The 13,579-nt window shown below is 51.6% G+C and overlaps 1 protein-coding gene across 1 annotated transcript; it reads left to right on the top strand.

Moving 5' to 3' along the window:
• The first annotated feature begins 5,109 nt into the window (after positions 1–5,109).
• LOC126493594 (keratin, type II cytoskeletal 8) lies at positions 5,110–12,604 on the top strand. The gene is made up of 9 exons (XM_050130611.1): positions 5,110–5,540; positions 7,605–7,813; positions 8,631–8,691; positions 9,489–9,584; positions 10,098–10,262; positions 10,551–10,676; positions 11,367–11,587; positions 11,715–11,773; positions 12,216–12,604. The coding sequence occupies exons 1-9, from the start codon at positions 5,199–5,201 to the stop codon at positions 12,404–12,406; spliced, it is 1,470 nt and encodes a 489-aa protein (XP_049986568.1). The 5' UTR covers positions 5,110–5,198; the 3' UTR covers positions 12,407–12,604.
• Positions 12,605–13,579: the final 975 nt, after the last annotated feature.

Here is a 13,579-nt window from a genome sequence, read left to right as displayed (position 1 = left end):
CTGATCTGGGCCCCTGATGTCTAGCCTTGTCTCCAAGGCAGCCCTGGCTGTGCCTGTTTCTTTGCTCTCTAATGCTTCTTGTTCCTGCTTCTATGCCTCACTACACAAACCAGAGCGATCTCCCTAAGCCAGTCCCTGGCCAGGGTGTCTGACGGCATAGCTGTGCAGAGTGGGCTCTGACCACATTGGCCATTAAATGTGTATCCCAAAGCGCCCTGTCTTCTTACCCTCTGGTCCCTATTCACTCCCCTCTCCCTACACCCAGTATCAAAACCCTTCTGTTCTCCATCCTGCCACACAGAAATGGTCATTTTGTGTATGACACTACTGTGCAGAAGGTCACAGTGGTCTGAGACACCTCCCAAAGGCCACCCTGTCACTGTCTTCTCCTTTATGTCTGCTTTGAATGTGTCACTGACCCTGCCTGTGCCCCTGGAAAGCAGGAAAGGACCCTTTTCTTTACCTGGGGACAGGCCATTGGTTCTGAGCTTACCATATAGTCCAGGCTGACCCTTGAACTTGCTACGTTGCTGAAGGTGACCTTGAACTTCTGATACTCTTGCATCTACCACCAAGAGGTAAGATTACAGGTTCACCGCCACACTTATTGTGTGTGGTACCGGGAGTGGGGCTTCCATACATGCTGGTCAGGTACTTTTCCAACTGAACAACTCTGGCCCCAATTGTCTCTTTCTTGAATAGCCCAGAATATCCAGAGCCAGAGGCATTTGCATCTGATTTGTTAGCTTCCTTGTCCTGCCCTGGCAAGTTATGGGGTATCAGGGCATTCAGAGATCCCCATGAATCACAGGCATTTAGGTGGGTGATTGGAAGATGTTTTTCCAACTACAAAAGACTTCCCTTTCTAAAGGATGGGCCTAGGATATTCCAAGGGATGGGAAAGAAAGGAGGAGAAGGTCAAATGGAAACTTGGAAGTTTTCATTGTAGATCAGGTGGGCTTCAAATGTCAGTGGTGTGAAGAACACGTGGCCGCCTCACCCAACACAGGGTTCTCCAGTTTTCTTGGGCCCAATGGCACTGCTCTTCCCATCAACTATAGCTGTTCACAGTCTCTCTTAGACTCCGTCTTTCTGGGCGTCCATCTCGCACTGTTAAATTCTCGTACAACTTGCCTTGTTCTTCATCGCCCTATGGAGAGCCCGTCAAGTCCTAAGCAGGGAGACAGAGCCACACAGCTGTATGATTTTGGACAGGTTTCATTCATTCATTCACCCATTCATTCTTGTTTGTGTGCATACACATGCCATGGTGTGCCTGTGAAGGACAGAGGACAACTTGTGAGAGAGTCAGTTCTGTCCTTCTACCTTTTCTATAGCATTCTTATAAATGGTTTTCGAGACGGTGCTTTCCCCTGTGTTGCTCTGGCTGTTCTGTAATCCTCGAACTGGCCTCGAACTCAGAGATCCGCCTGCCTCTGCCTCCTAAGTTTTGGGATTAAAGGCGTGTGCCACCACTGCTCAGCTACTACAAGGCATTTATAATACAAGGCATCTCCTGGTGCCATATAAGTGTCATTGTGACTGTACTAGAATGAACACTTCCTGGGCTTGCTTGCTCTCTTTTGGGTAGTCAGTCCATTTCCATCCTGGGTTTTATCATCAGAGCCATGACCTACCATGAAAAAAAAATCCATCAGCTAAACCTGGTGGCCCCAGTCTGTAATCCCTCCCGTCTGTCTAGAAGATTGAGACAGGAAGTGACAAGAGCAACCTGGATGACAGAGAGAGTTCAGGCAGGCAAGGGCGAGTTGTGAGACTGTCTCAAAATGCAGACAAGACTGAAGAGAGGCTGGGACTCTAGCTCCTTGATGGAACACTTGACCGCCACACACATCTCTGTTTGTTAGGCATGGCAATGAGCAACTTCACCGTGAGGCTCACAGTACACACTTGCCAGCAATCTTCATTACTAATTCTGTGGCTTGCAGATGGCTGTCCACGCCATCTGTGGCTTCCTATTTAAATTGTTCAGCTGCCTCAGTGTACCCCCGGCTATTTATATGCTGCCGCCTATCAATATTTAAAATCGTTCCATTGTTCAAAGTGACTTGACTGCCTTTAGGACACCATCCTCGTGCAAGGACAGCTTTTGCTTTTCCTCCTGTTTCTAGCCGCAGGTCTGGTCTACAAACTTAAGTGTTCCTTATATGGAACTCACTTATGCTTCTGAGTGCCCCCCCCTCTATTTTCCCCCTCTCAGACAGGGTCCTTGTATCTCAGGTTGGCCTTAAACTCAAAATGTAGCTGAGGATGACCCTGAACTTCTGTTCCTCCTGCCTTCACCTCCCGAGTGCTGGAATTATAGGCGTGGACGCCACACCCCGTTTATGTGGGCTGGCACCAAACCCAGGGTTTGTGGTGTGCAAGGCAAGCAACTGAGCTACCTTCTTAGCCACTAATCTTTTCCTCTTTTTCAAAAATTGATTTTTAAAATTACATTTACTTGTGTGTGGGTGTGCAGAGACTGGAGGGAGCTGCTTCTTAACAGAGGGAGAATGCGGCCTCCTTTCCCCATAGCTCTGGGGACAAAAGAGCAGAGCAGGACAGAGCTGTCTGTGCAGGGGACACTCACCTCATCACAAGCGTGTGCGTCACTTTGCTGTGACCACAGTGGCCAGAGACTGCCTTACAAGGAGCTGTACCTTTGGCTGCCCCAGGCTGGTTCTTTCTCCCCTGACCACTTGGCCGTAGTCCCTGGGGCCTTTCCCTTCTACCTCTGCCCCTGAGAAGTTCTAGGCAGAAGCCTTTGGAGAGAGCAGCTCTGGTCTTTCTTGATGAGCAGGGGTCATGCTGGGAGGGGTTGGTTGGGGTCTCTGGGCACTAACAGGAAGTTGACAAGCGATATGCAATTTTTTTCTGGCCCAGGAATGAGGGGCGCCTCCTCTGTGAGCTTTGGGTTGATGTTCTAGTCTACACAGCTTGGGGACTTTTCCATTATGTCCCTTTGTTCTCACCTTAAGAGACACTAGGACCAAGGAGTCAGGTGTGGAGGAAGCTGAGATTTCAGGAAGGGTGCTGGGTGGCTAGCTTTTGTGTCCAGATCAATTCTTTAGGAGCATTTCCCCTTCTGGTCCCTCCAAAAGTGTGGGGGAAGGGACGAAAGGGAGAGCTAGCTGTCTGTCCCTCCTCAGGGCTGCCATACCTGTCTGACCAGCCCTCCTTTTCTCTTCCGTTTTCTCTCACTGCTTTGGCATCAGCCCCAGTTTCCTCCCTTCAGTTTGCTGGAAGAAAAAAGTCTCTAGTCTTGCTGGGTGTGGGCCTGTATTGAGAGCGGGTGGTGAACACACGCCCAAATCGCTTTCCACCTTAAAATGGAGTGCTGTTTCAGGGGCTGATAGGTGGCCTGGTGTAATAGGTTCGAACTGGATTTCCCTCTTCCTAGCATGCTGGAAAGCTAAGATGGGGGACTGAGGGCTGGGCTAGAGGCAGAAGGCATGCAAGGAAGCCGCATGGTCATTGCATGCCCTTTGGAATTTCTAGAAAGGCCTTTCTGGAAGTGACTTCAGGTGTGTGTGTGTGTGTGTGTGTGTGTGTGTGTGTGTGTGTGTGTGTTGTAGTGTACTGTGAAAGGAACTTGTCTGTGTGTGTCTAGGAGTGGATTTCTGGGTCTCTTTTCGTAGGGGCCTATATGTGCCTGTATATGGTGGACTTCTGGGATCTTGGGTGTTTTCCTGGAGAAGGGGCGCGATCCATAGATTGCTCTCCTAGAGAGGCTGTTTACCCCCTTTCACTGTTTTGTGTTTTAAGGGTTCTGCCATCTACCCTGACCCCTAGGATATTTGGATGTCTGTCATCTTCTGGTTTCCCGAGTTAAGACCCACCCAATCCCCACACACACCCTGCAGTACCTTCCAGAGAGCCCAATCCATCTGGTAATTTAATTGCAGGTGGAATCTTTGCCTTGGGGACTCAAACCTCTTGTCTTCCACCCACAACCTGCCACAGCCTGCCCCACCCAGGCCTGCAGGGCAGCCTCCCACAGGTGCACGCTGTGCCCCAACTTGCTCTCCTGACTCACCCTGATAATGAGTTCAGGAGACAGGTGCCACAGCGGATACTTCCCTCACCATGCCATTTGGGGGCTGGGGAAGAGGCCGAGGGTCCAGGTGGCTGGAGAATGACTCACCAGCAGGGCCATCCCGGTCCACTTTCCACCTCCTCACTTCCGGTGACTCACTGCCCTGGGAGCCTCGGGAAGGTGTCCCCAAAGGAGCAACAGCAAAGACCCCCATAGCTCTCCTCTGTTCTTGGGTTCCCTTTTCTGCCTTGGCCTCTGTTTTTTATTCTTTGTTATTTCCTGAGGCCTGCAGTGCTCTGCCTATTTCAGGGAATTCTGGGGTCTGTAAGGAAAGGACAGTACTGGGCTGTGTCCAGAAAAAGAGCTGGGTTTGATTTCTCTTTACCTTGCACTCAAAGAGAGGACAGCTATAGCATGGGTTTGCTCATTCATTCCTTTAATACCTACTTAGTACCCTTTGGCAGCCTGTGGTTTGCAGGATGTGGTGTAGGAAGGCGGGCGGGGTGGTGGTGCTGTAACCTGGACAGACCAGGCAAATAGGAACCTGGGAATGGAAGGGTCCTGCTGGCCAGACTGGTTAGCCCTAGATACCGGGTGTTTCTTAGACCAGCCAGATGTGGTAGGGTACTCCCACAAACCCAGAACTTCCGTGCCAGGGTGGTAAAAGTAGGTGCCAGCTTTGGTAATCTAGTAAGTTCAAGCAGCCTAGTTAACCTGATATTGTTTTCTTTATTTTTTAAAGACCCCAAATGCCAGGGAACCCTTTTCACCCAGATTTCCCAGAGTAGTTCTCACAGAAGGGCAGGAGACAAGACGCCCAGATTCCAGTGCTGGGGGACTCCAGGCTTACTTCCTGACCTCACAGGAGCTCAACTGCTCTCTCCTGGATTTTAGGGTGGGGTTGGGGAGAGATCCCGGGTGGGAACAGCTCTCTGCTGCCCTCACCTGAGTCCTGCCTGGAGGTAGCAGGCGTTGGCTTAGGCCCTGCCCTCTCAGTGTCTAGCCACTCAGGTAAGAGGTCTTTTTCCCTCCCCTGGGGCTGGGCCTTCTTTTATAAAGGGCCTTTGCTGGGCGCTGTCCCACGGCCTAGCAGCTGCTCTCCGCTTGCTCTTGAACCTCTCTCTGTCTTCGGCTCACCGCCTTCACTCCAGACTTCACCATGTCCATCAGGGTGACCCAGAAGTCCTACAAGGTGTCCACCTCCGGCCCCCGGGCCTTCAGCAGCCGTTCGTACACGAGTGGACCCGGTGCGCGCATCAGCTCTTCCAGCTTTTCCCTGGTGGGCAGCGGCAGCAGCTTCCGGGGCGGCCTGGGCACCAGCATGGGTCTGGGCGGCTTCAGCGGGGCTGGTGTAGGAGGAGGCATCACAGCAGTCACGGTGAACCAGAGCCTGCTGAGCCCCTTGAAGCTGGAGGTGGACCCCAACATCCAGGCCGTGCGCACCCAGGAGAAGGAGCAGATTAAATCTCTTAACAACAAGTTCGCCTCCTTCATTGACAAGGTGAGAACCTTCTCTGCTCGATTCTACGTCCTTTCTTTTTCCATCTCAGAGGATGGGTACATCTCTAGCCCCCCATGAACTCCTGTTGTGCCCCACCCATACTGGCCACACTCCCTTCTAGCTTCTCTCATACACTTTGGTTTGGGACGAGAGTCAGAAGTGCTCCTACTAAATCCTGGGGCGTCTTCCTCTTTCACTCCCTCACCGGAATCCCGCGCTCTGACCTGCCTATCCACTGGCGGGCCTGTCGCCTTCATTGTCGCTCAGCTCTCTGGTGTCAGGGAAACGTTTCCCCTCGCACTGCCCCAAGATTTCCTATCGGTGCCCTGGTGCATTTTTCTTTCTTTCTGTTAAATAATGAAGGGTTGGGTAGGATTCTAGAAGGTCGCAGGTGTCTTGATTGAACCCGGCAAACTTAGATGGAGGTTTTTGGTGCCCAGAAGCAAAAACTGCTCAGGCTGAGTCACTGCTTGGCCCCTGCCTTGCTCGCCCGGTGTGGGCGGGGCCGCTGCGGAGCCAGGACGGAGGTCGGTGTCTTGGATCTGCCCTTCCACCAGGAGGAGCTCCGGCGTCGGGGGGGGGGGAGAGTCGCGGGGCTCCGCCTCGAGAAAGACGGTGCGGGATCCAAAGTCTGCGGGCGTTGGACACTCCACCCCGGTTTCATGACCTGTTAAAACCGGAGTTTATGGCCTCAGATAGCATCGGCCTACCAACGCCCATCTGTCTGCTTGGCCCTTGTACCCCTTTTATGCTTTCTACCCTGGCTCCGCCCCAATCGCTTGGTTCCTTGCAAGCCCAGAGGCAGGCCAGATTTTGCAGTTCTGTAGCTAGGTGGCCTTTGTAGCCCTGGGACGATTGGCCCTTTCTGCTGACTGGCTCCTAAGTGGCTGTGTGGGAACGGGAGGAGGGAAAACACCATGCAGAGAAGCCCATGGAGTAGGCGGGCTCAGGAACACCTGCCCCCCCCCCCCATTTTTAACCAGGGCTTGCTAGTTGCTGTCCATGGGACCCTAGCTTCTTGTTACCCCCTGAAGGAGAGCAGTTGGTGCAGGTGTGGAGTGAGACTTCTGATTACAGGGACCCACAGTTTCCGCGAATAGGCCATGTTGTCAAATTTGACTTCCTCATTTGTCAAATGGATGGGTCCTAAATCAATTTCTGCCTGCTCAGCTCACAGGGGAGTTTCGCAGCGCCTGTCCCGAATTCAGCATTCCATTAGGATGAAATGTTAGAATTACTAGGGCTATTGGTTTATTTTTTAGTAATTATGGGAAGAAAGGCTCTATAGCATGAGTTGTGGGAAGGAAATCTGACTGTACACTCCGGATGTACTTCTCTTTCTGGTTCCCCCAGATTAAAGAGCTACAGCGTTCTCTCCTTTGGAGCACTCTATTATCCGCATGAAAATGTTTCTCCTGTATCATGTCTTGGACTGTGTGTTCTAAGATGTGAATTCTGTGTTTGTGGTAGGAGGGGGGGGGGTTGTAGATACTGGGCAGAGCATGAGGGGACTCCAGAGTCTGTGAATCTCAAAGGTTGCTGCGGTGGGTGGGACGGAGAGAGACCTGTCTTCTCTTGCTTCTTCCTGAGCTAAAAGTGGGCTATGTGTGGAGAAGGGACTCCCCAGAGGGCCTGTCTGTGCCCAGAGGCTTTTTCAAGTTATACAGCTCGCATTAGCAGCAGTATTGACATAGAAGCCTTAGCAAGCATTCTGGACTGTAGGGAGAGAGCTCCCTAAAATTTCCAGGGCCTTTCTGCAGAGTGTCGGGTGTGACTGATCCGTACCGTGCTCAACTTATATAAAAGGTAATCAGCACCTTTAGAAAGCAGGGCTCTTTTTATTGATCTGTGGTGTGTAGTCCATGAAAATACGATGTGTGCTGCGAGCACCCACTAGCCTTCTCCCCTGCCAAGTGCTGCAGGGACGCGCTCCTGATGCCACCGTCTCACTGTGCTATTCCCCGGCTCAGACGTGACCCGAGCTCAGGGGAACAAACAGCTTGTGTCCCTCCGGACCTCGACCCTAACCTGACAAGGACCTTTTGCTGTGCCCTCCCTGTGCAGGTGCGCTTCTTGGAGCAGCAGAACAAGATGCTGGAGACCAAGTGGAGCCTGCTGCAGCAGCAGAAGACGTCGAGGAGCAACATGGACAGCATGTTTGAGAGCTACATTAACAACCTGCGGCGGCAGCTGGAAGCCCTGGGCCAGGAGAAGCTGAAGCTGGAGGCGGAGCTTGGCAACATGCAGGGCCTGGTGGAGGACTTCAAGAACAAGTGAGCCCCTCCCCGAACGAAGTCATATTACCTTGCCCCACGTTTTTGGGACAGAGGCCTGTGTTCCCACTGCCCTCTGTTTATGGGCAGTTTGGTCCTGTTGCCGTGTGATTAGTTTGTTTGCAGCAATCTATTTTACACTTGCCAGTCAAGATGATAGTAGCGTTAGCCTGCTTTCAGTCTCAGCACTGCCTAGATTTGGGAAGAAAGTTTCCTGTTTAAGTAGAGTACCTAAGCTGGGTGTGCTGACATACATTTGTAATATTCTACCCAGGAGACAGGCAAAAGGATTATGCAAACACAGTCTGATCTTCATAGTGAGTTCTAGGACAGCCAGAGCTACATAGTAAGATTTTTTTTTGCACTTAAATGAGAGAGGCAGCTAGCTAATAGTGAGCAGTTACCTCATGTTTACACTAACCTCATGTTTACACTAACCTCAGAGCTCCAGAGAGTGCTCTGGGGTCTCACGTCAGCCCCGTGCTAACTCTCTCAACAGTCCAAAACTAGTGTGTATTTGGAGCAGGCGTTCCTGCTCTTGGCCTCTCCACTGGCTGAGAATAAGGTTGGGTGGGGGAGAGGAACATGGTAGTGAGGGCAGAAAGACCAGCCTCTCATGTCTTGTATATATGAACTAAACTTTCTAGATATTAATTTCCCTCATCAGAAAACAAGGTGGGTAGGAGTAAAGGTCTCTGCATGCTTGTGTTTAGCTATGCATGCATGCATGCTGCATTGGGCTCCATCCCTGACAGCAGCAGACCTGGGAAGCCTTGCCTTCACCTTTACCCACTGACTCCAAGTCTTTTCTTACTAGGTATGAGGATGAGATCAACAAGCGTACAGAGATGGAGAATGAATTTGTCCTCATCAAGAAGGTGAGGGAGGGGCTGGAGAGATGGCTCAGAGGTTAAGAGCACTGACTGCTCCTCCAGAGGTCCTGAGTTCAATTCCCAGTCAACCACATGGTGGCTCATAATCACCTGTATCTGGCAGCGTGTGGGCATACATCGAGGCAGAATGTTGTATACATAATAAATAAATAAATCTTTTTTTTTAAAAAAAAAAGAAGGTGAGGGACTGGGGGCTACACAGATGGCATAGTGGTTAAGAGCGCTTGCCTCTCTTCAGAAGACCCGAGTTCAGTTCCTAGCACCCACATCAAATGGCTCACAACTGCCTGTAACTGCAGCTCCAGGGGATCTGATGCCTCAGGCCTCTGAGGGCACCTGCACTCATGTGTACATCATATGCAGGCATACACACTTGCACATAATTAAAAATAAAAAAAATAAGTTAAAAAAGAAGAAAGAAGACACAGGAGGCCGAGCTTTGAGGCTCAGACTAGGGGTTTTCTGATGACCTCATTGCTTTCTAAGGAATAGAACAAATTCTTTTGCCATCTGATGCCTTCCAGACAACACGCTGGAAAGGTAGACAAGACAGAGTGTTTCCTGCAGTTAGATAATGTTCCAAGTATCAAACTGGACTAGGTTAGTGGTCTAACCTTAGCTTTCTGGAGGAAGGGTGGGAAGCAGAGATAAATAAAGTTCATGACTGGGATTCAAGGGAGTAGACAGCAGTTGGACTGGAGGGCCAGCCTCCAGTCTCAGCCATAGGCAGATGTTGGGGAGCCCCCTGGGTACTGAACTCAGGTCCCTCACCTCACCCTCAGGATGTGGACGAAGCATATATGAACAAGGTGGAACTGGAGTCCCGCCTGGAAGGGCTGACTGATGAGATCAACTTCCTTCGGCAGATCCATGAAGAGGTACTTTCTCGGGGGCTGGAGTGGGCAGGTCTCCCAGCCTGTCAGTATCCTTCTCGGGCACCCAGGCAGTCTGTCCCTGTCTTCCAGCATGCCACTCAACAAGGGCCCCATAGCCGCAGCCGCCAGCTAACATTGTTAAAGAGACTCCCAGCCCTAGTTGAAATGGGGAAACGGGCTCTGAGAAGGGAAATAACTCATTATTCTAGGTCCTCAGTGGCACAGCCTAGCAGACTTGTGGTGCCCTCGAAGCCCTTATTCCTGGCCTTTTTGCTGTCTTGAAGGCCTCTCGGTTTAGTATTGGGGCCGAGAGTGGGGACCGGGTCTTCCTCTTGGTTATTTACCTAACTTTAGGTTTCACTTGCTGGTTCCCTCCATGGTTCAGAGTTTTGGTCCTCTCCCTTCCATTGTTAACTTTGCTGTTTCTAAGCTCTGGCTGTCACTTGCTCCTTTGTCATGTCGCAAAGGACCCTGTGTACAGGGACACAGCCTTACCACCACGTCCCTGCCCTACAGGAGATCCGTGAGCTGCAGTCTCAGATCTCAGACACATCTGTGGTGCTGTCCATGGACAACAGCCGCTCCCTGGACATGGACAGCATCATCGCTGAAGTCCGTGCCCAGTATGAGGACATCGCCAACCGCAGCCGGGCTGAGGCTGAAAGCATGTACCAAGTTAAGGTAAAGAACAAGTTTACAAGCCTGGGTCTTCCTTCCTGGCCAGTTATGTGCCCTGGATTATGAGGGGGGAACAGGGTTCCAAATTCCACTATGCCTGCTGGGGGCTGGCTTTGCAGAATGGAAGCCTGCAGTTCCGGAAAGGGACCTTTGTGGTGTGTGTGTGTGCGCACATGTGTGCATGAGTGCGCACGCATGACGTATTTATGCATACTTCTTCACATATGTAGGAGGTTGGTGGGTGGAATGACCCAGGCTTCTGTGGCTTGACTTCTCTTCTTGCCCCTGCAGTATGAGGAATTGCAGACCCTGGCTGGGAAGCACGGGGATGACTTGCGCCGCACAAAGACTGAGATCTCTGAGATGAACCGCAACATCAGCCGCCTGCAGGCAGAGATTGACGGCCTCAAAGGCCAGGTACTGCTGGGCTTGGGTGGGACTGGGTGGGAGGTCAGGAAGGGACCCGGGGTTGAGAGTGGGAGGGGCAGCTTCTAATGAGCTGTCTTAGCTGCTGTGAGGTTCTCCATGGGTAGTGTCTCGGGGTGACTGACTAGAATCCAGGTCCCATCCCTCCAGGCCTTCTCTACTTGGTCTGCCACATGTGGGGCAAGGTTAGGTGTTGCTGCTTTATGAACATTCTAGGAGCTAGGATCCGATCTAGATAAAGCAAAGCTTCGTCTCCACAGGTGGAAGTGAGGGGGAAGTGGCTGGAAGCGGCTCCCATTGCTTCTCAGGCTTGCTCAGCGTGACCCGTAGAATTTCCTTTTAGCTGGATGGAGTTGGTCTAAGTCAGGGAGGGGAGACTTTCAAAGAAGCTCAAGGTGGGGCCTGGGAATGCAGCTCAGTTGCTCGAGTACTTGCCTAGCAAGCCCAAAGCCCTGTGTTCAGTACCTCATACAACCAGGCATGGTGGTGCACACCAGAAACACCAATAGTTGGGCTTAAACAGGAGGACTGCTGTAAGTTCAAGGCCAGCTTGGGTTATAGAGTGACTTCCAGTCCAGCCTGGGCTTCAAAACAAATGACAATAAAAAGGAACTCAATGTGAATGGATTTGAAGGAGGAGATGCACCAGGTACCATCTGCTCGTATGTCTCTGTCCCACAGAAAGCTACCCTGGAGGCTGCCATTGCCGATGCCGAGCAGCGTGGGGAGATGGCCATTAAGGATGCCAACACCAAGCTGGCTCAGTTGGAGGCCGCCCTGCAGCAGGCCAAGCAGGACATGGCGCGGCAGCTGCGCGAGTACCAGGAGCTCATGAACGTCAAGCTGGCCCTGGACATCGAGATCGCCACCTACAGGAAGCTGCTGGAGGGCGAGGAGAGCAGGTGGGTCTGGAGGTCTCTCTTGGGAACTGGAATGGGGAGGGTGGGTGCTGTCTGGAGCCCTCCTGGGATTTGGATTCTGCTGTGGGAGGAAAAGAGTTGGTCCTGACACCCGTGCATCTGGTTACAGGCTAGAGTCTGGAATGCAGAACTTGAGCATCCATACAAAGACCAGCAGTGGCTACGCAGGTGAGTGTCCTCAGGGATGAAAGGCAGAGGACCAAGGAGGTCAGGGCTCTGGGAGAGGCTGTGCTCAGTTGACAGGGACAAAGGGAACGGTGACAGACTAAGAACCTAAAGAGCACGCACATAATAGAAAGCCGCACATAGATGCAAGCTGTGCGCCAGGCCCGTGTAAAGTTCCCTACATGAGTTATTGTGGGCTTTTATGGCTTCACATTTCCCTCCAAGCAGCCGAGAGAAGGGCTCAGGTGAGTGCTTGCCAGGCACATGTAGCTGGAAGGGAAGCTTTTCCATTTTGGGGCTGCTTTTCCAGAGAGCTGAGTTGTACCCCACATAGCCATCAGTCAGGTCTGGGCCAGCCTCTCATCTGTGGTAGCAGAGAGCGATTAGGGAGTGAGGGCGCTAACCTTGTGCTCATTTGGCTGCCTCTCTCCTTGTCCTGGACCAGGAGGGCTGAACTCAGCCTATGGGGGACTCACCAGCCCTGGCTTCAACTATGGCGTGAGCTCCTTCCAGCCCGGCTTCGGCTCTGTCGGGGGCTCCAGCTCTTATAGTCGCACCAAGGCTGTGGTTGTGAAGAAGATTGAAACCCGCGATGGGAAGCTGGTGTCTGAGTCCTCTGATATCCTGCCCAAGTGAACGACCCCTGGAGACGTTGCCAGCCTGGGCTCCTAAAGCTGCCCATGGAGGAGACATCTGTATGTCAGAGTACAGGAAAGGAGAGACCCACCAGAGGATCAGAGGCGTACCTCTCTAGCTACCCCCCAACTCCCCTCAAAACCCAGTTCAATTGTATTTTCCAAAATAAAGAAGCCTCAGCTGGCTCCATCAACTGGCTTTGCTATGTGTCTGTTCATGTGGGTGGGGATGGATGAGCAGAAGCATCCTTCTTGGGGTATGCAAGGCAGGAAAGACTCCTCCAGGCTGTTCCAAAAGAATGTGCCTTGCTTGATTCTCTGGCTACAGACCATGGTTGTTGTTGTTGTTGTTCTTCTTCTCCTCCTCCTCCTCCTTCTCCTTCTCCTTCTTCAATTTATTTATTTTTTTATGTCTATAGATCTCATTACAGATGGTTGTGAGCCACCCTGTGGTTGCCAGGAATTGAACTCAGGACCTTTGGAAGAGCAGGCAATGCTCTTAACCACTGAGCATCTCTCCAGCCCCCGACCCTCTGTATTTTTAAAAACATTTATTTAATGATTTATTTATTGATTGGTTGATTGATTCTGTATAGACATACATGTGAAGGTTCAGGAATGACTTTTAGGAACTGTTCTCACCTTTGCCCTGTGGGTCCTGGGAGTGGAATTCAGGGGGGCAGCCTTGGCATTTGGTGCCTTTACCGTCTGCGTTTTCTCTGTGTTACTCTTGCGCGCTCTCTCTCTCTTTTAATATTTATTTATTATGTATACAATATTCTGTCTGTGTGTATGTCTGCATGCCAGAAGATGGCACCAGATCTCATTACAGATGGTTGTGAGCCACCATGTGGTTGCTGGGAATTGAACTCAGAACCTTTGGAAGAGCAGGCAATGCTCTTAACCACTGAGCCAGCCCACCCCCCTCTCTTTTAAATAGAGTCTTATTGCAGCCTAGATGGCCTTGCATCCACTGCCCTCCTGCCTCAGGTGGCTGACAGGAGGGCACCACCACACTTAGAGGTAAACTCAGTTTTATTATGGTTACAAACGAGTCCCAGGAAATAGGAGAGTGGTTACCAGGCTTGCTCTGGGCCATCGGAACACAGGGAGAGGGATCTCTTGCCGACTAGTGCCCCGAGACAGTGTTTTCAGTTGTGGCACACCCAGTCCT

The sequence above is a fragment of the Alexandromys fortis genome, unplaced genomic scaffold (genome assembly GCF_014885135.2).
Source record: "Alexandromys fortis isolate MF-2015 unplaced genomic scaffold, M_Fortis_MF-2015_v1.1 scaffold_348, whole genome shotgun sequence".
In the NCBI taxonomy this organism is placed as follows: domain Eukaryota; kingdom Metazoa; phylum Chordata; class Mammalia; order Rodentia; family Cricetidae; genus Alexandromys; species Alexandromys fortis.
The sequence above is the reverse complement of the archived record's forward strand: the minus strand, read 5'-3'. Positions and strand labels throughout refer to the sequence as shown.